The sequence below is a fragment of the Bos taurus genome, chromosome 26, assembly GCF_002263795.3.
Source record: "Bos taurus isolate L1 Dominette 01449 registration number 42190680 breed Hereford chromosome 26, ARS-UCD2.0, whole genome shotgun sequence".
Lineage (NCBI taxonomy): Eukaryota > Metazoa > Chordata > Mammalia > Artiodactyla > Bovidae > Bos > Bos taurus.
Genome location: NC_037353.1, coordinates 20,872,192 through 20,899,648, shown reverse-complemented (window position 1 = coordinate 20,899,648; position 27,457 = coordinate 20,872,192). Strand labels below are relative to the sequence as shown.

General features: G+C 42.5%; 1 protein-coding gene and 2 non-coding genes across 6 annotated transcripts in view; 1 reads left to right on the top strand and 2 right to left on the bottom strand.

Annotated features, from left to right (window-relative positions):
* Positions 1 to 27,457, top strand: part of DNMBP (dynamin binding protein) — a 117,269-nt gene that overhangs the window by 42,667 nt on the left and 47,145 nt on the right. For all 4 annotated transcript variants that reach the window (NM_001191163.3, XM_059881962.1, XM_005225639.5 and 1 more), the window contains one exon: positions 340 to 2,346. In NM_001191163.3, the coding sequence (NP_001178092.2) occupies positions 340 to 2,346 (2,007 nt within the window). The remainder of the gene's footprint in view (positions 1 to 339; positions 2,347 to 27,457) is intronic.
* LOC112444557 (small Cajal body-specific RNA 18) lies at positions 12,772 to 12,854 on the bottom strand. The gene has a single exon (XR_003032908.1). It is a non-coding gene; the product is annotated as a small Cajal body-specific RNA 18 (non-coding RNA).
* On the bottom strand, positions 12,922 to 13,064 carry LOC112444561 (small Cajal body-specific RNA 17). The gene has a single exon (XR_003032913.1). It is a non-coding gene; the product is annotated as a small Cajal body-specific RNA 17 (non-coding RNA).

The following is a 27,457-nucleotide window of genomic DNA, read 5'->3' as shown; positions in this document are numbered from 1 at the left end:
AGAAATCTAGATTATTTTATTTAAATCAGTATTCAGTTTGCCACATTACATTGTTTTGGATGAAGTGAAAAAAAAAATAATAGTTTTGACCTCACAGACCCTCTGAAAGATTCTTAGGGATCCACCCCCAGGGTTTTGAGGACCACATTTTGGAAACCACAGGTTTATAGGAATGTTCACTCTATTGTCACTAAATTGTCAAAAAGTGTTTATGCCTAGACTTACATTCCCTTGAATTTGGTAGGTGTTTAAGATGATGAATTGCATTATTACTTATACCACTGTCTTCCAGGGGTGATAATGGAAGTCATTATCTCTGCTTCTCTTTTCTTTCTTTAGGTGACCTAGTGATTCTTGATGGCACTCTCACTGGTGGCTGGCTGCAGGGCCGAAACTGCTGGGGTGCCCGGGGCTTCTTCCCATCCTCGTGTGTCAGGGAGCTCTGCCTCTCCTCACAGAGTCGGCAGTGGCACTCACAGAGTGCTCTTCTCCAGATCCCCGAATATTCCATGGGACAAGCCCGGGCCCTGATGGGGCTTTCTGCCCAGCTGGATGAGGAGCTGGACTTCAGAGAAGGGGATGTGATTACCATTATTGGAATTCCTGAGCCAGGCTGGTTTGAAGGGGAACTAGACGGTCGAAGAGGCATTTTTCCAGAAGGTTTTGTAGAGCTTTTGGGGCCCCTGAGGACTGTGGATGAATCGGTCAGTTCTGGAAATTGTGATGACTGCATTAGTAACGGTGAAGTAGATACCAGTACAGGAGAGGAGAAAGAGCCAGAAGAGGACAGTGAGCAGCCGGGCACCTATGGAATTGCCCTTTACAGATTCCAGGCCCTGGAGCCAAATGAGCTGGATTTTGAAGTAGGTGATAAAATCCGAATCCTGGGCACCCTGGAAGATGGCTGGCTTGAAGGGTCACTGAAAGGCAGGACAGGCATCTTTCCTTACCGGTTTGTAAAGTTATGTCCTCAAACAAGGGTAGAGGAAACCATGGATCTGTCACAGGAGAGCGACCTCACCAACATTCCTGACACACCTTTGGATTGTTCAGAGAACTCCTTAGAAGCAGAAGGAAAAAGACATGAATTTCATGAGTATAAACCAGAGAAGTCCAACTGTGTGATTTCTGAAACACCCACTTCTACCCTGGAGCACCTGACTTCTGAGTGTGAAGAAAATAAACAGTCTCATTGGGACACAGATCCCTCAGGAGGGCCCCCGGGAAGCCCAGGTGCGGGGCACGAGCAGCTTCTTGTCAAATGCTCTTCCACGACAGATCCTTCAGAGGTCGTCAATGGTGTTGCGTCCCAACCTCCAGTACCTTTTCATCCTGATTTGCAGAGAAACCAGTATTATTCTATGAGAGGGGGAAGCCACCCAAGCCCAGACCAGTATTCTGACTCTATTCCTCTAGAAGCAAGGACTCGAGACTACTCCAGCCTACCTCCCAGAAGAACTTCATACTCCCAGCCGAAAACCCTGCAGAAGCCAGGGCCACCTCTTCACAGCGCCTCTTCCCTCATTGCCTCCAGGGCAGTCAGACCCAGCCAGCTGAGCTCTCAGCTCCACGGCCTGGCAAGATGTGTGAAAAAGCACTGCACACCCAAAGAAAGTGCTTCCAGCTTTTGCTCCGCCCCAGACAGATCAGAGACGAAGCCTGGTCTGCAAGACAGGGCACCCGCCCTGGAAGCCATGACACGGTCACAAGGAGACGGCAGCACGGACCTGGATTCAAAGTTGACGCAGCAACTGATAGAGTTTGAGAAGAGCTTGTCAGGGCCCTTCCCAGAACCAGATAAAATCTTGCGCCACTTTTCAATCATGGACTTTAACTCCGAAAAGGATATTTTCCGAGGTTCCTCGAAGCTAATGACTCAGCAGGAGTTGCCCGAAAGGAGAAAAGCTCTAAGGCCCCCACCACCCCGTCCCTGTACTCCATCATCTACTCCTCCCCATGTGCCGGGAGACCAGAACCTGAGACTGGATCCACCCCTGGCAATGAGACCCTCTCGCCCAGCTCCCCTGCCTCCCTCGGCCCAGCAGAGAACAAATGCAGTACCCCCCAAGCTCTTAACCTGTAACCGTCCTGGCTGGGAGAGCCTAGAAAAGGAGGGCCCGGAGAATGTTGACAAGACTTTGGACCAGACTTCCCAGTGTCCCTTGGTCTTGGTGAGGATTCAGGAGATGGAACAGGACTTGGATATGTGCCGCAGGGCTCAGGAAGAGCTCAACTTACTGCTGGAGGAGAAGCAAGAGGAATCACTGAGGGCAGAGACCCTTCAAAATCTTGAGTTCTATGAGAATAACATTGAGAGTTTGAACATGGAACTCCAGCAACTTAGAGGTAAGTGATTAGAAGATAGTATATACTTATTTCTTAATACCCTCAAGTCCAAGTAACAGCCTACCCAAGTTTTTAGGGATATGTTACCATTTTTGATGGACAACTAAGGAATAATTTGCTTTTTATTTATTTATTTGGCTGTGCTGCATCTTCGTTGCTGTGTGGGCTTTTTTCTGGTTTTGGCGAGCATGGGCTGCTCTCTGGATGTGGTCCAGGGACTTCTCATTGTGGCAGTTCTTCTTGTCGCAGAGTGCAGGCTCTAGAGCATACGGGCTTCAGTTGTGGCTCCTGGGCTCTCAGCACAGGCTTGGTAGTTGTGGCACACGGACTTAGTTGTATTCACCAGAATACTGGTGTATTCTCCAGTTGTATTCACCAGACTGCCAGAAGAAATAGTTTATAAAGTAGGAAAAGAGTGAGACAACAGCAGCTGGTCTAGGGCACAAGGAGAGAGCATGACTGCATGCCCTTTGGCATACATGCTGGAAAGCTCTAAACCTATATCTCCTTAAGAAAGTCAGTAATAAAAAGCACTCTATGGATCTAGGAGTTGCAGGATCCTAATAAATAAAAGCTGGGTATTCCCTGGAAAAGGAAACGGCTACTCACTGCAGTATTCTTGCCTGGAGGACCCCAAGGATGGAGGAGTCTGGAGGGCTACAGTCCATGGGGTCTCAAGAGTCGGATACAACTGAGCAACTTCACTTTCCTTTAGATCTCTAAAAGTGAATGAAAAAAAAAATCCAAGAAGAAAGAGTATTATTGGAAGATCAGAAATTGAGTAATTTTCTGAAAGATGGAAAGCAAATGGATTACAGAAAGAAAGGAAACCTCTGTCTAAGATATGCTCAGGCAAGAATTGCTGTGCCAGTGGGCATAGTTCTGTGGGAACTCCAAAATCAGGGGTACAACTCTGGGAGGGTGTCCTGGAGCACTTGCAGGGTGATGAATTAGAGACCAGCCAGGTCACTGGACCCACAGGTCATTTGTGGCAGCGGCAACATTTGCTCTCAAGGTAAAGCATGAGGGTGAGCCCTTAGACATGTCCTCAAGAGGGCGTTCATTTAATATGAGTATCGGAACTCTTGGGGGAATGCCAGGTAGCTTGATGACTTCCGAGGGCCTAAAAAGGAATCCGAAGGGAACACTGGCTCAGTGCTATATCCTCAAAGATACAGCAAGCTTCAGATTCTCCATCACCTTCTATACATACAGTTTTTGAGATACACTTGTAAACCATTCTTGCATTAGATGTACAGGTGGCAGAACAAAAGTCTCTCAAATTCCAGGTGGCAATAATTTCTCAATAATGATACTTTCTAGAATTAGTAGTGTTCCAGAGAAATGTTATATTCAACATTCCAGTAATGGACAGGTACTAATGGATGAAACTGTTCTTCTTTTTTTATTCCACTGACCTTTCTTTTTTTCAGTGTATTTATTTTCTTTTTGGCTGCACTGAATCTTCGTTGCTGCGCCAGGACTTTCTCTAGTTGGGGCAAGCGGGGCTGCTCCTGCTTGTGGTGCACAGGCTTCTCATCGCAGTGACTTCTCGCGTTGTAGAGCGCAGGCTCCAGGTGTGTGGGCTTCAGTAGTTGTGCTGCACAGGCTTAGTTCCTCCGTGCCACGTGGAGTCTTGCCCAACCAGGGATTGAACTCGTGTTCCCTACATTGGCAGGCAGATTTCTTAACCACTGGCCCACCAGGGAAGTCCTGTTCTACTGACCTTTTTTCAGAACTAATTTAATAATTCAGCTGGTGTTCCTTCTATTTTTTTTTTTAATTCTAAAAGTTCTGTACAATGAAAGACCCACAGTAGGTGGTTATAGTCTTAATCACAAAGACTTTTCTTTATCTGACTCCACCATATACAGTATTGGCAGTGTTACTGTTGAACTGATTGATTTTTAGTAGGTGTATTATTTGTATCAATCGCTAATATGATGAAATTACTTATTTCTTGCAGTCACTGATAGTGCCTCTTAAGGTCGTCTTTTTCTGTCTTCATAAAAAAGTACATCCAGCAATATAAGCAGTCCCTTGGAAGAGGCAGAAATTAATCAGTTTGAACACCAGCCTTTAACCCTCCAGTACAGTCCCATACAATCTCTAATCTTGAACTTTAAGGCATAAAATTTAAAACTTTTAAGAAATTAGGTATTTTTGGCGGGATTTGGTCTTCGTTGTTGCATGTGGGCTTTCTCTAGTTGCGGCGAGTGGGGGCGTTCTTCCTTGCAGTTCACAGCCTTCTCATTTCAGTGGCTTCTCTTGTTGCTGAGCATGGCTCTAGGGTGAGTGGGCTTCAGTAGCTGTGGGGCACAGGCTTAGTTGCTTCGCAGTGTATGGAATCCTCCCAGACAAGGGATTGAACCTATGTCCCCTGCATTAGCAGATGAATTCCTAACCACTGGACCACGAGGGAAATCCTTAAAGAACTTTTGATATAGTATTTGTCTAATCCTGATTAATATTTAGTTATTTGTATACCTCTCCATGAAAATTTTAAGCCTATTGAGAAGACAGCTCCTGTGTGATAGTGGGTGTGACGTTTCCCACACACCTGGTGTGTTCAACATAAGTAGTAGACTCAGTAAATACTTGATGAGTTGAATTGAGTTTAACTGAATGAAATTGAAGTTTCTGCTCTACCTTCCAGAGCTTTCGAAGATCTCCTACCTCCACTGTTTCTTTGAACTTGGACTGCTAGGGAGCTAGGGACTATTGGTGCTAAGATGCTGGTCTCCTTGTTAGATACAGTTAATAGTAGCAAAGTAGTCCAGTGGTGAGCCAAAATTAGGTTATTAAAAAAGAATTAGGTTCTTTGTAGCTATTGCTCCTTCTTTTTTTAATAAGAAAATGAATGGGCAGATGCCTAGCTATGCGTACGGTATGGTAGGTATTTAATAGGAGTTTGAGAAATTAGAAAAACTATATTTAAGAAACACTTCTAATTGCAAGACTTAAGTATAGGAAGAAGGAGTATGACTTTATTTATTTGAACTGTAGTCACTTGGGGGCTCTGGTTTGTGCTTGGTGGTTTTAGAGCAGAATATACATGACTCTTTTGTTTACATTCAACTCCATTTTTTGGGTATCAGTGTGAGTCTAGTTAGACCAACAGGGAATGCACTGAATGGATTCAGTTTAAGTATAGGATGGTGTATGGATTTCCATGAGAGCTCACACATAAATGTATATAGCCTTTATACTATTCTTCATATGGCTCCTTCTTAAGACTCTGGAATTAGGAAGTCATGAGGACTCATTTACTAGAAGCTCTATTTTTTTTTTCCCCCCAAATCTGATGTGTTACCTTTTATAGTTTTCTGTTCCTGCAGGTATCTTTCAGCTCAGTTTTTATTTTCTTTACATATGGTAAGGATAGTTGTTTTATAGTCTGTGGGGGATGACAGAAGATGAGATGATTGGATGGCATCACCAACTCAATGGACATGAGTTTGAGTAAACTCATGTAAACTCCTTGAGTAAACTCCAGGAGTTGGTGATGGACAGGGAGGCCTGGCATGCTGCGGTCCATGGGGTCGCAGAGTTGGACATGACTGAGTGACTGAACTGAACTGATGATAATTTCAAGGTATTAAGTCTTACTGGGAGTGTTTTTAATGTCACATGGTTCTCATTCATGTGGTCTACACTCATCATGTGTCTGGTTATCTTTTTCTGTGTGCTAGTCATAGTGTTTGGAAAATATCAAGATCTGAGATGAATTAAGACATGACTCCAGAGAGGATTTGCATTTATTTCTGTCAGTTGCTTGTGGTCAGCCAGTGTTTCCAAATTCCTGAAGGATAGTAATTGTGAGGTTCTGAAACAAGAAATTGGAATTCCTGGTAATTCCTAAAGTTATAAATTATTCTGTATTTTCTTAAAGGCTCTTTATATTTTGTTAATAATAGTGATAACTGTAAAAATTAATAGTGAACAGTTTTTCTGTTAGGATTATACTAAAAGTTTCAGAGATTTTATGTGTATATATATATGAAATAAATGCATGTGTTATTATGAACCAAAATATTAGATTATGTATCTTAATAACATGTAAAATTATTCTCTAGCTGATAATAAACTTTGAAATATTTTTTACTTTTTACATTAATTTTGGATTTGTAAAGAAGTTGCAAAAATAGTAGAGCTCCCCTATGCTTTCACTCAGCTTCCCCTAACCCTAATATCTTACATAATCATAAAATATTGATATTTATCAGAATTAGAAAATTAATATAATAGGTATCTGATAATATAAAATATTAAAAGAAGGGAATATTAACAAAATAAATGTTAAATAAAAAGTTTAAAAACTATAAAATGATACCACAGATATTTAATATTTAAAAGTGATTTTTAAAACAAAATTTTAAATACACAAGCATTAGTTACCCTATCTGATGGCTGATGGTATTGGTCTTTGTTTTGTGACTGATGTCTCAGACATAGAAAGTTTCTGTTGATGTTGGTTGAATTGTTGAGTGTATCCAAAAGCGTCTTCGGTGGGGCCACTAGGGCACATGTTGCTTTGCATAAGCTCGTACTCTGTTTTTTTTTTTTTGTACAGACAGGTTTTCTTTTTTATTTTCTAGCAACTATTTGTATTTATTTTTTTTAATTTGATAATGCTTTATTTTTTTTTTATTTTAAAAAGCAGGAGGAGTAATATTTTTAGAGGTCATAGTACTTCTATCATTATATTCAAACTGAAGATCATCGAAAAGGCAGAGGTCATGAGTCACCACAAGAATTTTCACATTTTAGAAAACATAAATGAACATTGAAGGAAGTAAAGCTCTATCTTCAAGCTTTCCAGTGCTTCCAGTTTGATGCTAAAATTATTGGCTTTGTGTTCAATGCAGCGACCTGGTAAAGCAATGAAGTTGTATTACAATTTGTAGTACCCTCACTTTTGTTTTCTTTCCTATTTGACTATCATTTGTAAGGAAATCAACAGTTGATTTGCAGTGTTTTAATTCCTGCTGTACAGTAAAATGATTCAGTTATTCATATATACATTCTTTCTTTCTTCAGAGATGTGCACCATTTTTAAAGACTTTATTGGATTTGTTATAATATTGCTTCTATTTTATGTTTTGGGGATTGTTGGCCAAAAGGTGTGTGGGATCTTAGCTCTGCTACCAGGGATCGAATCCACACCCCCTGCGTTGGAAGGTAAAATCTTAACGACTGGGCTGCCAAGGAAATCCCTATTCTTTCTATTTATTAACAATTAAAACATTCTGTCTGCTTGCTATGATTTTGACTTCGCCATTGAAAGCAATGTTGTTTTGCTAATTCAAATTTTAGACAATAAGTTTGTGACAATATTCACATCTTAAAAAAAATTTTATTGAAATAGTGTACAGCATATTAATTTCATTGGAAAGACCCTGATGCTGGGAAGGATTGAAGGCAAAAGAAGAAGGGGGTGGGAGAGAATGAGATGGTTAGATAGCATCAGTTAGTCAGTTCAGTTGCTCAGTCATGTCCGACTCTTTGTGACCCCATGGACTGCAGCACACCAGGCTTCCCTGTCCATCACCAACTCCCGAGCTTGCTCAAACTCATGTCCATTGAGTCAGTGATGCCATCCAACCATCTCATTCTCTGTTGTCCACTTTTCCTTCTGCCTTCAATCTTTCCCAGCATCAGGATCTTTTCCAATGATTCAGTTATTTGCATCTTTACAGCATCAGACTTTACTTCCATCACCAGTCACATCCACAACTGGATGCTGTTTTTGCTTTGGCTCTGTCTCTTCATTCTTTCTGGAGTTATTTCTCCACTGATCTCCAGTAGCATATCGGGCACCTACCAACCTGGGGAGTTCATCTTTCAGTGTCCTATCTTTTTGCCTTTTCATACTGTTCATGGGGTTCTCAAGGCAAAAATACTGAAGTGGTTTGTTATTCCCTTCTCCAGCGGACCGCGTTGTGTCAGAACTCTCCACCATGACCCATCTGTCTTGGGTGGCCCTATACTCATGGCTCGTGGCTTGAGTTAGACAAGGCTGTGGTCCATGTGATCAGTTTGATTAGTTTTCTGTGATTGTGGTTTTATTATTTTTTTGCCTTTTCATACTGTTCATGGGGTTCTCAAGGCAAGAATACTAAAGTGGTTTGCCATTCCCTTCTTCAGTGAACCACGTTGTGTCAGAACTCTCCACCAAGACCCGTCTGTCTTGGGTGGCCCTACACTCATGGCTCATGGCTTGAGTTAGAAAGGCTGTGGTCCATGTCATCAGTTTGATTAGTTTTCTGTGATTGTGGTTTTCATTCTGTCTGCCTTCTGATGGCATCACTGACTCACTAGATGAGAATTTGAGCAAACTTCAGGAGATAGTGAAGGACAGAGGAGCCTGGCGTGCTACAGTCCATGTGGTCACAAAGAGTTGGACACGACTTAGCCACTAAACAACAGCAGAAACATACTGCATAATAGTTCAGTACTAATATTTGCATCTCCTCTGCATTTCTTTTGTTAAAATACTTGAACTATAGTTAAAAATACTTAAATGAACTACAATCTGTAGCAAATACAAGCACTGGGAAAAACTTAGCAAACGTATTTGGCTAGTATTAAAATAATAGAGGGCTTCCTTGGTGGCCCTGTGGTAAAGAATCCACCTGCCAATGCAGGAGACGCAGGTTTGATCCCTGGGTCAGGAAGATCCCCTGGAGCAGGAAATGGCAACCCACTCCAGTATTCTTAGCTGGAAAATCCCATGGACAGAGGAGCCTGGCAGGCTACTGTCCACAAGGTTGCAGAAGAGTTGGGCATTGCTTAGCGACTAAACAACAACAAAATAATAGAATGTTTGCCTCTGAGCAAGATTTAACACGGCACAGAATCATGAGTCAGACTTGCCAATTTAAGGACTTAATTTTGCTTCTAAAATTTTATATTTCTTGGACCATCACTTACAAGGCTTATAGAAAATATACTGTGCAAATAAGCTTATTAATATTTATTTTAATTGCAAGAGTGACTCATTGTTAGCACACAGGGCCACTGAAACACACAAGCTTTATAAATACATTCATAGCATAGCAACGGCTACAAACAGTACTAACTGATAGATCCTGATCACTTTTCTTTGTACTCTTGTCCTGGGCAACCTTAATCTTCACTCTGTGTTCAGTATTTCTGCTTGTGGGCTTCCCTGGTAGCTCAGCGATAAAGAATCCACCTGCAGTATAGGAGATGTTTGATCCATGGGTCTGGAATATCCCTTGGAGAGGGAAATGCAACCCACTCCACTATTCTTGCCTGGAAAATCCTTTGGACAGAGAAACCTGGCAGGCTACAGTCTTTGGGGTCGCAGAAGAGTCGAACGTGACATTTTCTGTGTTGTGAAAGCAACTTGACATTGGTTGTTGTTGTTCAGTCACTAAGTTGTGTCTGACTATTTGTGACCCCGTGGACTGTAGCATGCCAGACTTCCCTGTCCTTCACTGTCTCTTGGGAGTTTGCTCAAAGTCATGTCCATTGAGTCAGTGATGCTGTTCAACCATCTCATCCTCTGTTATCCCCTTCTCCTCCTGCCCTCAATCTTTCCCATCATCAAGGTCTTTTTAGATGAGTCAGTACTTCCCATCAGGTGACCAAAGTATTGGAACCCTAGCTTCAGCATCAGTCCTTCCAGTGAATATTCAGGAGTGATTTCCTTTAGGATCAACTCATTTGATCTCCTTGCAGTCCAAAGGACTCTCAAGAGTCTTCTCCAGCAGCACAGTTCAAAAGCATCAGTTCTTCTGCCCTCAGCCTTCTTTATGGTTGAACTCTCACATCCGTACATGACTACTGGAAAAACCATAGCTATATGAACCTTTGTCACCAAAGTGATGTCTCTGCTTTTTAATATGCTGTCTAGTTTTGTCATAGCTTTTCTTCCAAGGAGCAAAGTGTTCTTTAATTTCATGGCTGCAGTCACTGTCTGCAGTGATTTTGGAGCCCAAGAAGATAAAGTCTCTCACTGTTTCCACTTTTTCCCCATCTATTTGCCATGAAGTGAGAGACCAGATACCATGATCTCAGTTTTGGGAATGTTGAGTGTTAGACCAGCTTTTTCACTGTCCTCTTTCACCTTCATCAAAAGGCTCTTTAGTTCCTCTTTGCTTTCTGCCATTGCTAAGTCACTTCAGTCATGTCTGACTCTGTGCGACCCCAGAGACGGCAGCCCACCAACCAGGCTCCACCGTCCCTGGGATTCTCCAGGCAAGAGCACTGGAGTGGGTTGCCATTTCCTTCTCCAATGCATAAAAGTGAAAAGGGAAAGTGAAGTCGCTCAGTCCTGTCCGACTCTTCGCGACCCCATGGACTGCAGCCTACCAGGCTCCTCCATCCATGGGATTTTCCAGGCAAGAGTACTGGAGTGGGGTGCCATTGCCTTCTCCTTTCTGCCATTAGGGTAGTATCATCTTCATATTTCTCTCAGCAATCTTGATTCCAACTTGTGATTCATTCAGGCAGGCATTTCACATGATGTACTCTGCATAGAAGTTACATAAGCAGGGTGACAATATATAGCCTTGATGTACTCCTTTCCCAATTTTGAACCAGTCTGTTTTTCCATGTCCAGTTCTAACTGTTGCTTCTTGACCTGCATACAGATTTCTCAGGAGGCAGGTAGAGTGGTCTGGTATTCCCATCTTTCAGAAGTTTCCACAGTTTGTTGTGATCTCACAGTCAAAAGCTTCAGCTTAGTGCAGCAGAAGTAGATGTTTTTCTGGATTTCTCTTGCTTTTTTTTTTTTTTTTTTATGATCCATTGGATGTTGGCAATTTGATCTCTGGTTCCTCTGCCTTTTCTAAAAGCAACTTGAACATCTGAAAGTCCTTGGTTCACATACTAGTGAAGCCTAGCTTGAAGGGTTTTGAGCACTACCTTGCTAGCATGTGAAATCAGTTAAATTTTGCAGTAGTTTGAACATTCTTTGGCGTTGTCCTTCTTTGGGATTGGAATGAAAACTGACCTTTTCCAAACCTGTGACCAACTGCTAAGTTTTCCAAATTTGCTGACATATTGAGGGCAGGACTTTAACAGCATCATCATTTAGGATTTGGAATAGCTCAACTGGAATTCCATCACCTCCACTAGCTTTGTTCATAGTAATGCTTCCTATGGCCCACTTGACTTCACATTCCAGGATGTCTGGCTCTAGGTGAGTGACCACACCATTCTGGTTATCCAGGTCATTAAGACCTTTTTTGTACAATTCTTCTGTGTATTCTTGCCACCTCTTCTTAATCTCTTCTGCTTCTGTTAGGTCCTTGCCCTGTCTGTCCTTTATTATGCCCATCTTTACATGAAATGTTCCCTTGGTATCTCCAGTTTTCTTGAGGACATCTCTAGTCTTTCCCATCTATTGTTTTCCTCTCTTTCTTTGCATTGTTCACTTAAGAAGGCTTTCTTATCTCTCCTTGCTATTGTCTGGAACTCTGCATTTAGTTGGATATATACAGGGTAGAACATTAGGAGGCATATTTGTGAGTGTAGTGTATTGAGGAATGACATGTTATAGTGGACTTCAGGATGGTGTCAGTTCAGTCACTTATTCATTCAGCAAATGTTGGTGCCAGGCACTGTGTTAAGGACAAGGTACATAATAACAAACATAGATGTTGTCTGCTTTCCAGGAGGTTCTGGTCAAGTGAGTTGCTAATTAATAATTAAAGTCCACATCTAAAACACAGTACCAAGAGTTCCTTGGTGGCTTAGTGGTTAGGATTCTGGGCTTTCACTGCTGTTGCCCAGGTTCAATCCCTGGTCAAGGAACCGAGATCCACAAGCCATGTGTCATGGTCAGAAGAAAACCAAAATAGAACAACAGCAACAAAAAAGGGTACCTTCAAATCTGATAGTTTGGCTTCTGAAGCAGTAGAAATACTCAGGGTTAGTCCAAAATTTCAGATTTCCCTGTATATGTTTCTTTTAGAAACATTGATTAGGACTACATCCTGTAGCCTTGAGAGAATCTCATTTTAACATATCATAGTTCTTTTCTACCTCTAGGAGAGGTTCGCATGCTTGAATTTGTCAGGGCTGTACATTCATTTCTTTACTCAGCAAGTATTTCTTGAGCACATACTATGAACCAGGCACTGGCTATACACTGATCAATGAAAAGGATATAGTAGTATCATTCATATTTGTGTATCTTTGAGACTCTAGTGAGCATACTGATATTAACCTGTGTTTATCACACTGTCTGTCTCTCTACCTGCCTTTGAATCATGGCTGTAGTTACTTTTCATGTGGGCCATGACCCTGTTTATCTAAATCAGTGCAGTGGATGATAATTTGTAGAGTTAGCTTCTTCCATTTGGAATCTTGCTCCTAAACTTTTCCCTTTAAGGTAATGCTAAGAGGAAGGTTGAGCAGAGACTCTCGGGGTGATTTTTTTTTTTTTTTTTCCGGTCTCAGTCCATTCTCAGAACACGCTCCATCACCTAGTTCCCAGAACTCAGATTGCGCAGTGGTCACGTCATCATCGACCAGGGCTTGCAGGGACCACCCTAACGTCACCCAAATCTTAGCCTAACTGCCTCCCCCTAACCTCCCAGCCCCCGGGTCCCTGGCCCCATTTCTCCTGACACATTTTCATAATCCTCTCAGGCTCCGGGCCAGCGGCGCCGTCAGCCATGGGGCCCGATCATATAAGGAAAATACTGCGGCCTCATCCGGGAGCTGCATCGTGGACCCGGGGGCGACCCTGTCCCCTACGCCACTCAATACACTCGGGGTGATTTTTAATTTGAATTTTAAATGACTGTTGCATAGGTAGTGCTTTGTTGTTGTTGAGTCACTCAGTCATATCTGACTCTCTGTGACCCCACGTCCTGCAGCACACTAGGCTTCCCTGTCCTTCACAGGTGGCGCTAGTGGTCAAGAATCTGCCTGCCAATGCAGGAGACGAAGGAGATGCGGATTGGATCCCTGGGTTGGGAAGAACCCCTAGAGGAGGAAATGGCAAACCACTCCAGTATTCTTGCCTGGAAAATTCCATGGGCAGAGGTTCCTGATGGGCTGCAGTCCATGGGGTCGCAGAGAGTCGGACACGACTGAGCATGCACACATCTCACACATTAAGTCAGAATATGTTTTTCAGAAAAGTAATGTTTTCAGCAAGATACTGGGTGAGATTTAATATCCACTACAGAGAGTCATTAGGTTTAGAGAATGATCGATATGGAATAATAATCTCTGTACACTGAAGTGATACGTAATAGTCCAGACAGATTTTTAAAAACTTAAAAGTATAGTTTTTCTACGTATAGAAGCAATTTATTATTCTGAAGACTTCTTGGAATGCCTCAGTTGTAAGAATTCTTAAACTAGTAAAAGATAAATAGAGTTTTAAAGCTAAGGCATTTTGTAGTCTTTCAAGATATAAATGTTTTTGTAAAATAAATAATGATTTTTCTTTCTAATAATTAAAAATACAAACAAATAGTATCCTCAGCTTGTGTAACATCTAGTTTAGGGTGTTGGTTCAGTAAAAATTAGCTCAGTTACTTAAAATGGATTTTTTTCTTGGTATGAAACAGCAACCATAGTCAGAAGCCGTTTGGGGTCTGTGATTCAGGACAGAAGCTAGTTTTCCTCTTAGGATAGATGGTTTAATGTCTGTCAAGATATATAGCTGGAAATGGTTAATTTAGTTATAATTAGCCTGTGAATCCCTGTTTCTTGCAGTTTGTAGTGTAGGTTTGTGAACATTTCCTCACCCTCAGCTCCAGGAAGAGGGGTGGAAAAGCTGTAAAAGCTCCAGGGTTTTAGATTTCATCCAGGCTTTGCAGCACTTAGTGAAAGGACCCGCCTCCTGCGCAGCCAAAAGCATTCCTGCTGCCCCTGGCTAGTTACCTGAGTGTGGGGACTCCTGTGTTTACTTTATCAGATGCATTCAGCAGCAAGACCCCAAAGAGGAAGAACTCTAAGTCGCTTCAGTTGTGTCCGACTCTGTGGGACCCCATAGATGGCAGCCCACCAGGCTCCCCCGTCCCTGGGATTCTCCAGGCAAGAACACTGGAGTGGGTTGCCATTTCCTTCTCCAATGCATGAAAGTGAAAGTGAAGTCGCTCAGTCATGTCTGACTCTTAGCGACCCCATGGACTGCAGCCCACCAGGCTCCTCTGTCCATGGGATTTTCCAGGGAAGAGTACTGTAGTGGGGTGCCATTGCTTTCTCCAGGAAGGACTCTAGGACAGTAATTTATTCAATAAATATGGTTGAGCTTCCACTGTATTCCAGTCAGGGTTCTAGAGTTACAGCAGCAATCTCTGCCCCCTTGGGAAGACAATAAGTAAAAATATGTGTATTATTAGAAGGTAAAAGAACCTATAGAATCAGGGAAAATCTCAAGGAAAAGTGACTTTTTTACTCATTAAGTATTTCTTGAGCACATACTGTGATCCGGCACTGGATATACACTAATTAATAAAAAAAGATATAGTAGTATCATTCATATTTGTGTATCTTTGAAACTCTAGTGATCATACTGGTACTGACCTGTGTTTATTATCCTTTCTGTCTGTCTAGCTGCCTTTGAATCATAGCTGTAGTTACTTTCCGTATCGGCCATGACCCTGTTTATCTAAGTCAGTGCAATGGATGGTAATTTGTAGAGTTAGCCTCTTCGGCATCTGGAATCTTGCTCCTAAATATCTCCCCTTAAGGTAATGCCTTAAGGCTTTGAATGAATATCTGAAAGATTTTAGAGATTCAGCCAAGCCATTTTGGGGTTAGGGTTTTTTTTTCAGGCAGCTAGAATTGCAAGTATGAGAATATGCCTGGTGTTTGAGGAATAGCAAGGAGGCCAGTTTATAAACGTGCGGGCTTTGTAAGTCCATCATTCAAAGTGGAGAAGCCCCAGGAAGGTTCTGAGCAGGGGAACAACATGATGTGACTTAGAACTTGATAGAGTCACTTTGGCTGCGGTGTTGAAAATAGACAGTAGATAGAGATACAAGATCGGGGAAGGCAGCGGCACCCCACTCCAGTACTCTTGCCTGGAAAATCCCATGGACGGAGGAGCCTGGTAGGCTGCAGTCCACGGGGTCGCTAGGAGTCGGACACGACTGAGCGACTTCACTTCACTTTTCACTTTCATGCATTGGAGAAGGAAATGGCAACCCACTCCAGTGTTCTTGCCTGGAAAATCCCAGGGACGGGGGAGCCTGGTGGGCTGCCGTCTCTGGGGTCGCACAGAGTCGGACATGACTGAAGCGACTTAGCAGCAGCAGCAGCAGAGATACAAGGGCAGAAGCAGAGAGACCACTTAGGAGGCTACGATCTAGGCAAGAGATGATGTAGCTTGGGCCAGGATGGTAGAGTGGGGATGAGGGAAAGTGCTCAGTTATTTTGAGCATCATATATTGATATAAGGTATATTTGAGTTGGAGCCAGTAGGAGTTGCTAGTGGATTGGATATGAGGTGAACGAAATGAGAACAACGCTGACGCTGAGCAACTGGAAGGACTGGAGTTGCCAGTAATTTCTCAATTAATGGTGAAGAGTACAGGAGACTCTGGTTGGTGGGGGAGGTGGGACAGGGCAGAGGTCAACTGCACAATTTGATGTAGAGGCCAGAGTTCAGAGGAGTTAAGCCTGGGGACATAAATTTGGGACCAATTTTGAGAGCACATAGACATAAATTCTCTTCAGTGCAGTCGCTAAGTCATATCCAACTCTTGGCAACCGCATGAACCCCAGCACCCTTGACCTCCCAGTCCATCACCAACTGCTGGAGTCTACTCAAACCCATGTCCATTGAGTCAGTGATGCCATCCAGCCATCTCCTCTGTCATCCCCTTCTCTTCCTGCCCTCAATCTTTCCCAGCATCAGGGTCTTTTCAAATAAGTCAACTCTTTGCATGAGATGGCCAAAGTATTGGAGTTTCAGCTTCAACATCAGTCCTTCCAATGATCACCCAGGACTGATCTCCTTTAGGATGGACTGGTTGGATCACCTTGCAGTCCAAGGAACTCTCAAGAGTCTTCTCCAACACCACAGTTCAAAAACATCAATTCTTCGGTGCTCAGCTTACTTTATAGTCCAAATCTCGCAGCCATACATGACCACTGGAAAAACCATAGCCTTGACTAGACGGACCTTTGTTGACAAAGTGATGTCTCTGCTTTTGAATATGCTGTCTAGGTTGGTCATAACTTTCCTTCCAAGGAGTAAGTGTCTTTTAATTTCATGGCTGCAGTCATCATCTGCAATGATTTTGGAGCCCCGAAAAATAAAGTCTGACACTGTTTCCACTGTTTCCCCATCTTTTTGCCATGAAGTAATGGAACCAGGGTGACAGTATACAGCCTTGACGTGCTCCTTTTCCTATTTGGAACCAGTCTGTTGTTCCATGTCCAGTTCTAACTGTTGCTTCCTGACCTGCATACAGATTTCTCAAGAGGCAGGTCAGGTGGTCTGGTATTCCCATCTCTTTCAGAATTTTCCACAGTTTATTGTGATCCACACAGTCAAAGGCTTTGGCATAGTCAATAAAGCAGAAATAGATGTTTTTCTGGAACTCCCTTGCTTTTTCCATGATCCAGCGGATGTTGGCAATTTGATCTCTGGTTCCTGTGCCTTTTCTAAAACCAGCTTGAACATCAGGAAGTTCACGGTTCACATATTGCTGAAGCCTGGCTTGGAGAATTTTGAGCATTACTTTACTAGCATGTGAGATGAGTGCAATTGTGCGGTAGTTTGAGCATTCTTTGGCATTGCCTTTCTTTGGGATTGGAATGAAAACTGACCTTTTCCAGTCCTGTGGCCACTGCTGAGTTTTCCAAACTTGCTGGCATATGGAGTGCAGCACTTTCACGGCCTCATCTTTCAGGATTTGAAATAGCTCAACTGGAATTCCATCACCTCCACTAGCTTTGTTCGTAGTGATGTTTTCTAAGGCCCACTTGACTTCACATTCCAGGATGTCTGGCTCTAGGTGAGTGATCACACCATCGTGATTATCTTGGTCTTGAAGATCTTTTTTGTACAGTTCTTCTGTGTATTCTTGCCACCTCTTCTTAATATCTTCTGCTTCTGTTAGGTCCATACCATTTCTGTCCTTTATCGAGCCCATCTGTGCATGAAATGTCCCTTTGGTATCTCTAATTTTCTTGAAGAGATCTCTAGTCTTTCCCATTCTGTTGTTTTCCTCTATTTCTTTGCATTGATCGCTGAGGAAGGCTTTCTTATCTCTTCCTGCTATTCTTTGGAACTCTGCATTCAGATGCTTATATCTTTCCTTTTCTCCTTTGCTTTTCACTTCTCTTCTTTTCACAGCTATTTGTAAGGCCTCCCCAGACAGCCATTTTGCTTTTTTGCATTTCTTTTCCATGGGGATGATCTTGATCCCTGTCTTCCTGTGCAATGTCATGAACCTCAGTCCATAATTCATCAGGCACTCTATCTATCAAATCTAGGCCCTTAAATCTATTTCTCACTTCCACTGTATAATCATAAGGGATTTGATTTAAGTCATACCTGAATGGTCTAGTGGTTTTCCCTACTTTCTTCAATTTAAGTCTGAATTTGGTAATAAGGAAAAATTACCAAATTTTATGGCAGAAAGTGAAGAGGAACTAAAAAGCCTCTTGATGAAAGTGAAAGAGGAGAGTGAAAAAGTTGGCTTAAAGCTCAACATTGAGAAAACGAGGATCATTGGCATCCGGTCCCATCACTTCATGGGAAATAGATGGGGAAACAGTGGAAACAGTGTCAGACTTTATTTTTCTGGGCTCCAAAATCACTGCAGATGGTGACTGCCGCCATGAAATTAAAAGACAGTTACTCTTTGGAAGGAAAGTTATGACCAACCTAGATAGCATATTGAAAAGCAGAGACATTACTTTGCCAACAAAGGTCCGTCTAGTAAAGGCTGTGGTTTTTCCTGTGGTCATGTGTGGATGTGAGAGTTGGACTGTGAAGAAGGCTGAGCGCTGAAGAATTGATGCTTTTGAACTGTGGTGTTGGAGAAGACTCTTGAGAGTCCTTTGAACTGCAAGGGGATCCAACCAGTCCATTCTGAAGGAGATCAGCCCTGGGATTTCTTTGGAAGGAATGATGCTAAAGCTGAAACTCCAGAACTTTGGCCACCTCATGTAAAGAGTTGACTCATTGGAAAAGACTCTGATGCTGGAAGGGATTGGGGACAGGAGGAGAAGGGGACGACAGAGGATGAGATGGCTGGATGGCATCACTGACTCGATGGATGTGAGTCTGGGTGTACTCCAGGAGTTGGTGATGGACAGGGAGGCCTGGCATGCTGCGATTCATGGGGTCGCAAGGAGTCGAACGTGACTGAACTGAACTGAGTGGAACCAGATGCCATGATCTTAGTTTTCTAAATAAGCCAACTTTTTCACTCCTCTTTCACTTTCATCAAGAGGGTTTTTAGTTCCTCTTCTCTTTCTGCCATAAGTGTGGTGTCATCTGCATATCTGAGGTTATTGATATTTCTCCCGGCAATCTTGATTCCAGCTTGTGCTTCTCCCAGCCCAATGTTTCTCATGATGTACTCTGCATAGAAGTTAAATAATCAGGGTGACAATATACAGCCTTGACGTACTCCTTTTCCTATTTGGAACCAGTCTGTTGTTCCATGTGCAGTTCTAACTGTTGCTTCCTGACCTGCATATAGGTTTCTCAAGAGGCAGGTCAGGTGTTCTGGTATTCCCATCTCTTGAAGAATTTCCACAGTTTATTGTGATCCACACAGTCAAAGGCTTTGGCATAGTCAGTAAAGCAGAAATACACGTTTTTTCTGGAACGCTCTTGCTTTTTTGATGATCCAGCAGATGTTGGCAGTTTGATCTTTGGTGTTCCTCTGCCTTTTCTAAAACCAGCTTGAACATCTAGAAGTTCACAGTTTACGTATTGCTGAAGCCTGGCTTGGAGAATTTTGAGCAATTCTGTTAGCACATACACATTATTTAAAGCCATAATATTTAATGAGATTAAAGAAAAAAGTATAGATAGAGAAAAAGAGAAGAGGGAGTGAGCGGTCTGGAAGATAGGAACTGAAATGGTGTCATTGGAACTGGTGATAGGAGCTGAATGGTGACAGAAATTAAAATTAATTGAGTGCTTATTCTTTGTTGAACAATGTACAAGGTGCTTTTATATACTTTTCCAGTTCCCAGACTTGTCCACATCTGATAAAGAGAAAACTGAGGTTTGCCCAGTCTCACAGCTGGTAAGTGAGAGAGCTGGGGCCCAGATCTAGGCGGGTTTCATTGTGCAGCTGTATGTGCTTCCTTGCTGTGCCAGCCTGTATTGCCAGCGTGTTGAGACTTAAGGAGTGACGGTGACATCTGAGAGTGGGTGGTAGTGAACAACACTTGGAAAACTCAGATCTGTAAGTGCTCAAGGTGGAGGGATCCCGACTGACTCTTGACAACTTAATTCCAAAATAGTTTATGCCACATATGATAATATACATGTTTCAATGCCATTCTCCCAGATCATCCCACTCTCGCCCTCTCCCAGAGTCCAAAAGACTGTTCTATACATCTGTGTCTCTTTTGCTGTCTCGCATGTAGGGTTATCATTACCATCTTTCTAAAGTCCATATATATGCGTTAGTATACTGTACTGGTGTTTTTCTTTCTGGCTTACTTCACTCTGTATAATAGGCTCCAATTTCATCCACCTCATTAGAACTGATTTAAATGTATTTTTTTAATTGCTGACTAATATTCCATTGTGTATATGTACCACAGCTTTCTTGTCCATTCGTCTGCTGATGGACATCTAGGTTGCTTCCATGTCCTGGCTATTATTAAAAACATGTATATTATCATATGTGAAATGAATCACCAGTTCAGGATGGGGAACACATGTACACCCGTGGCGGATTCATGTCAATGTATGGCAAAACCACTACAATATTGTAAAGTAATTAGCCTCCAGTTAAAAGAACTGAATTTATATTAAAAATAAATTAATTAAAAAAATTTATGCCAAATGTTTTTTAGTACTCTTATCTGTTGAAAACTATTTGTTAAATTACATGTATCTATGAATTTAAGAGCATATATGTATGTATATATATAAATATTTAATCCTTCCTCACAGATATACTTTTGACTGCTAGCTTATCATGAAGTTACTTAAGTTTTCAAAATGTTGACCCATTCATACTAGTAACATCCCCAAGATTTGTAACCTTCGCCTAACTCATCTTTAAGTTCATCATAAGGTTTACACTCTTTTTAACACTCTTGTTTTCCTATATTCTAGTCTTTGTTTTTTATTTTTTACAGTACTCCCAGATTCTTTTTCTCTCTGTGTCTTTCTTCCTCTGTCCCAGTCAATTGTCTTTTAATTAGTTCATAGTCTCTTCCTTTACTGGGGAATTTACTTTTTAATCTTAGATATCTGTCTTCTTCATTTCCAGGTCTTCTCTTCCCACATAGCTGGAGGCTGCAGCTGTATTGATATCCCTTGAGTTTTTTTTAACCTTAATGATAGATAGGATCTTCTTTACAACTCCTCCTAATTAACCCTTAGGCTGAAAGGCAGCTGAACTAAGAATTGGAAACCACATTCCTAGTCTAGGAATTCCTTGAGTTCCTGCTGTGTGCTAGGTGTGGGGCATGTTTGTGTCCAGCTCTTTGTGACCCTATGGACTGTAGCCCACCAGGCTCCTCTCTCCATGGGATTCTCCAGGCGAAAATACTGGAGTGGGTTGCCATGCCCTACCTCCAGGGGATCTTCCCCACCCAGGGATTGAACCCAAGTCTCTTAGGTTTCCTGCATTGGCAAGCAGGCTCTTTACCACTAGTGCCACCTGGGAAGCCCATGCTAGGTAGTTGGGTACAAAGGAGAAGACCTGGGGCAGCCACTATTTAGAAATATGCAAGACTAGGGAGATAAATCAGCAAAGGAAAAGGAGCAGGCAGTCAAGTGAAGGAAGCTCTTCAAGGAAGAGAAAGTGACTGTGTCCAAAAGCGACTTGGAGGCCAAGTGAGGTGAGTTCCAGGAATGCCATTGGATTGGATGACCTTGTCAAGAGCAGTTTCAGTACAGTGATAGCAAAGGGATAAAAGCCTTATTGTGTGTGGTAGTCGCTCAGTCGTGTCTGACTCTTTGTGACCCCATGGACTGTAGCCTGCCAGGCTCCTCTGTCCATGGGATTTCCCAGGCAAGAATACTGGAGTGGGTTGCCATTTCCTTCTCCAGGGGATCTTCCCAACCTGGGGTTTCAGCCCAGGTCTCCCACATTGTGGGCTGAGGGGTAAGGAAATAGAAGCATTGAGTATTTGCTTGCTCAGAAGTCTTTCAAAGCGGAAGTATGCTATAAAGGAAAGCAAAGAAATGGGGTAGCACCTGAAGGCAGCGTTGGACTGAGGAGCCAACAGATGTTTGTAGGATGGGAAACATTGAGAGGCTTATGAGACTGGTGGTTAGAGTGGGCACACTGAAGAGGTCGTGGTGGTGGCGGTAGCTAATTGCCGAAACAAAGTCTTTGAGGGTCAGGCGGGAGTGGGAACAGTGAACCAATAGAGAGATTGGCCTGTTTGATCAGAGCAGAGACAGTTCTTCCATTCTAACAAGAGGGAAGGCAGAACAGATGGGTATAGATGCAAGTAGGATGGTGGATATGATGATGAAAAGATGAAGAAACAGGCTTAGTAACTTTCCCAAGATGACACAGCTAGTAAGTGGCAGAGTCAGGGTTTAAAAAAAAAAAAGCACACCCTGTGCTTTTAACCTGTGAGTTCTCCTGCCCTCTGCCTCGATAGAATCTAGCCTGTGCCCAATGGATGTGACCATATCAACTCATTAAGCCTGGGAGTACCTCCTGTGTGACCCAGTATAGAGCTGTATTGGAGATTGGATGTGACCCTTGCCCTCAGGCTTTCGGTGTAATAAAAGATAAACAAGTATAATAAAGTAACAGGTAAGATGAGAGGGATATTTGCCTGGTGCTCTGAAAAATAGCAAGAACTATGGGAATCAGAGAGTGTCATTGGGGTAGAGTCTTAGAAAGTGAGGAGAAGTTGATCATCAGGCTGGAGGAACCTTGTGGGCAGTTACAGAGAGACTGTGGAAAGTTAGGGTGATTACCTTTTCTTACTAGGTTTTTTTTTTTTTAAGCTATCTCCTCCCTTTTGTTCCTCTGCCTTTTCTATGCTTTGTGTCTCTTCTCTCATCCTCTAAATTCTGCTGCTCCACCTTCACTTCTAGTGTTATGCTCACAGAATTTCTATCCACAGAGGGACATTGTAGCTGATCACCCACCCTCTGTGTGTGTGTTAGTTGCTTAGTTGTGTCCAACCCTTTGCGACCCCATGGACTGTAGCCCACAAGGCTCCTCTGTCTGTAGTATTCTCCAGGCAAGAATACTGGAGTGGTTTGCCATTCCCTTCTCCAGGGCATCTTCCCAACCCAGGGATTGAACCCAGGTCTCCCAAATTGCAGGCAGATTGTTTACTGTCTGAGCCACTAGGGAAGCCCTCAGTAAACAAGCATCTGTGGAATGTGACTGTTATGGAAGGGAGGATAACTATCTACAAGATTATATTTCACCAGTAGGACTGGAACTGAGAAAAATGGGAAAGGTATTCTCCTCATCCCCTTGGGCCACATTTCTTTGCACACAGATTTATCACATGAGAAGAGCAATCCATTCACAACTTTTGATTAGTTCTGGGTCATTGTAGTGAGGTAAAGCTGAGACAGTTTACATTTTTATGCAAACTATCTTTAAAGTCCTAAAGGCAGTAGAGCCTAGAAAAAGAGAGAGGGAGTAAGGATGGGGGAAGGGAGCTCTTTGATTATAACCAGCTATTCACTCTTCACTCATCCACAGATCATTTCTTTTTACCTTCATGTAACTAGTATTCGTCTCACCTGTAATTTATCCTCTTTTATTTATTCTCCTGGTTGACTTACTAGGCCTGTTTCTCATCATGCTTTATGGAAGACTTGAAGTTGCTAAGAGGAACTTTTCCATTTCCATAACAGGGAAAGATAAATCTTTACTTTTCACTTTTGCTTAGAAATAAGTAAGATCATAGAAGTTTAGATTTAAAGTGGCAGAGAAATTATTAACTTCATTTTACACATAAGAAATCTGACAGCCAGAGAAATTAAGCATAGCTATAAACTGGTTATTAGCCAAAATGGAACTTCTGGAAGCTAGCTGTCCTAATTCCTCATCTCATGTGCCCTCTTTTACCCTGTCACTCTGTATAATGCGTAGTCAAAGCTGTCCTCCTAAATGATGTCATCCTGTTGGTTTGTGAACAGAATCACGATCTTTATTGGGTTTAGGCAGGAGGTTTTAGATGACTGATGACTGAGTCACAAGTACTGGACAGTCTGTTACTGTGCTGGTGTGGGTGTTCGTTTCAGTTGGGTGTTGAGGGTCAACACTCAGGCAGGGTAAAAGTAAGCCAGGACTGAAGACAGAGAGGGGATGGCTGTGTGGTGCATGGGGTGGAGTGTGTGCACACTCACCTTGGCAGTGATAGAGTGTGAATTAGACCATGATAGAGTGTGCTTGTTTGCTTACTCGATTTGAGGGAAATGAACATTTTCCTATGTTTTTGAGATACTCCTCTTCGTCTAGTGCCATGAAGTCAGACAGATCTGGGTTTAAATTATGGCCCTTCCTTCTACTGGTTTCTGTGATCTTGGAGAGGTTTTTCAAAGTCTCAAAGATTCTTTATCTGTAGTAAAATAAAAATAATACAATATCCTCCTTATAGTTAGTGAAGATCAAAGAATATATATGTCAGCTCCTAGTCCTCATCCTGATCTTGGCCCTATAAAACACACTTGACAGCATGGCAGCTGCCAGGGCTGTTCCTGCTACTGCAACAGAACAAAAGAACAAAAACTTTGCATGAAAATCAGATTTAACAATCTAGAGGTTAATTCTGTTAGTATAGAATCCAAAGATGTATCACAGTACATTCAGTATTTCAGGAAAGGAAAAGGAGTTTCGAGGAAAACAGAAGCATGGATTTTTAAGAAAGAAGCAGACCTGTGGTGGATTCATTTTGATGTTTGGCAAAACTAATACAATTATGTAAAGTTTAAAAATAAAATAAAATTAAAACCAAAAAAAAAAAAAAAGAAAGAAGCAGTCAAGGATGTCATTGGGGCCAACTGCCTCATTTTATAAATGGGTAGGTTGAGTCCCAGAGAGAATAAGTGGTTATCCAAGAGTTCAGTTCAGTCACTCAGTCGTGTCGGACTCTTTGCGACCCCATGGACTGCAGCATGCCTGGCTTCCCTGTCCATCACCAACTCCTGGAGCTTACTCAAACTTATGTCCATTGAGTCAGTGACGTCATCTAACCTTCTCATCCTCTGTCATCCCCTTCTCCTCCCACCATCAATCTTTCCCAGCATCAGGGTCTTTTCCAATGAGTCAGTTCTTCACATCAGATGGCCAAAATATTGGAGTTTCAGCTTCATCATCAGTCCTTCCAGTGACTATTCAGGAGTTAGGATGGGCTGGTTGGATCTCCTTGCAGTCCAAAGGACTCTCAAGAGTCTTCTCCAATACCACATTCCAAAAGCATCAGTTCTTTGGCGCTCAGCTTTCTTTATAGTCCAGTTCTCACATTCATATATGACTACTGGAAAAACCATAGCTTTGACTAGATGGACCTTTGTTGGCAAAATAATGTCTCTGCTTTTAATATGCTGTCTAGGTTGGTCATAAATTTTATTCCAAGGGGCAAGAGTCTTTTAATTTCATGGCTGCAGTCACAATCTGCAGTGATTTTGGAGCTCAAAAAAGTAAAGTCTCTCACTGTTTCCATTGTTTCCCCATCTATTTGCCATGAAGTGATGGGACTGGATGCCATGATCTTAGTTTTCTGAGTGTTGAGTTTTAAGCCAACTTTTTCACTCTCCTCTGTCACTTCCATCAAGAGGCTTTTTAGTTCTTCGCTTTGTGCCATAAGGGTGGTGTCATCTGCATATCTGAGGTTATTGATATTTCTCCCAGCAATCTTGATTCCAGCTTGTACTTCATCCAGCCCAGCATTTTTCATGATATACTCTGCATGTAAGTTAAATAAGCAGGGTGACGATATACACCCTTGACTACTCCTTTCCTTATTTGGAACCAGTTTGTTTATCCAAGAATAAACATCTAATTATTGACAAAGCTTATAACCCTGGTCTCCTTAGGGTTCTTTATATTGTTTCACAAATAGGGATTAGATAAAAGTTCAAGGACACTTGATAGATGACCATAGCTGAAAGTGTAATCTTACTAAAGGCTCTCTTAGCATATCACTCTCTTTCTGAGAAGGCTTCAGTGACCCTTCATTACTCATTAAAGTAAGTGGCCTCAGTCCTTTCAGATCTGCCTGAACCTACCCCTCAAGCATGATCCTGTTACTTTTTTCCACACATGTACCCTTCAAACTGTTCCCCCTTTCCTAGCTTCCCATGTGTGGAAAGTCTTTGGAAACCCTACTTTTACTTGAAAGCACAGCTCAAACACTACTGCTGTGAAGCTGCAGTTGCCCCACCAGAGCCTGCTTTTTGCCATCACCATTTGTGTTTGTTACGGTACTTTCTCCTCCAGTCATACTTTATAGTGTGTTGCTCCTGTGTCGTAAGAGAGACTAACTTCATCCTTTTGTCTTCCACAGTGCTTCACATAAAATAATCTATTATTGATGAATTCAAAATGGTATTTTTATACCCACCTTTCTGATTTCTAGTCTCATTCTCCAGTTCCTAAATATGCTACATGAATTAGGTGGAAAAGAGATTTAGGACATGAATGAGTTTTTTGAAATATATAATTTATTTATTCGGTTGCACTGGGTCTTTGTTGCGGAGAGCAGGGGCTGCTCTTCGTTCCAGCCTGTGGGCCTCTCCTTGCAGTGGCTTTTCTTGGTACAGAGCACAGGCTTTAGGCTCTTGGCTTCAGTAGTTGCAGCGTGCAAGCTCACTAGTTGTGGCTTGAGGGCTCTAGAGCATAAGCTCAGTATCTGTGGCACACGGGCTTAATCGCTCTGTGGCCTGTGGAATCTCCCCAGATTAGGGACCGAACCCATATCCCCTGCACTGGCGGCAGATTCCTGTCTACTGTGCCACCAGGGAAGTCCCAGAAGATGAATGGTTTTGATGCTTCTCTGACATGACAAGTGTCAAGGAAAATGTGAAAGCATACATAACTGTATTCCTTTGGGGAAGAGTTTTTACACTATAAAATTACCCTCACACCAAATCAGAATAAAAGATGTACTTTTTCTTCCTTGAGTGGGATAGCCAGTGTGTCTGCGGACAGGAGCTTGAACAGCTTGTGATTTGAGTGCACACCAACTGGTAACCTGAATCCCATAAAAGCAAAGATCTCAAAGGCGGAAGAGTCCTGCCTCTACTAAAGAGAACGGTGTCCCGAAGAGTTTCAGGTGTCCAAGGAGTAAAGCCAGACTCGGAGGACGGGTAGTGGAGGTCCAGTTTGTGCTGCACATGAAAGCATTTATTCATAGCCCTGATTGATTACTAAAGGATTAAAGAGGCAGATGAAAGTGTTACATGATCTTACCTCGGGCTGTTAGAGGGGGCTGTTTCTCTTTCACTCTGCTTTTTCTGCAAAGCCTTTAGAGCAGCAGAATGCTTCTGCCCTCAGCTCATAAAGCAGCCAAGCCAGTTTGACCAGCTTGAAGGAAACACGAAACAAAACTGCCAACTCCAATCACGAGAACACTAGTTACTAATTACCTTCAGGGCTCCGTGGGGAAAGCTAGAGCAGCTCACTGATTGGATCCTGAGATAGAATTTACTCCACATCTCTTCGTGCTCCGACCAGAGTAGCAAGAAGAGCATTTGAAGTGCTTTGGGAGACATTTTAAGAAGGACAGATACCACCGTGGGCTACCCTGCACCTGTCCTTGTCTGAGCTCAACCCAGACCCATGGAAGAGAGAGAGAGAACGTGTGTCTTTGAGGACAGTGAATATGTGTGAAACCCACAAGATGAAGAAAGAAAAAGAATTGCAGAAGAACGAGGACTGGAGCTCCAACCGGGAGTATGAAGACTGCAGAAGTCTACAGAAAAGGGACCTTCCTGCTCTGGGTGGACTTTACAGAGAGGATGACTGCGATTCCA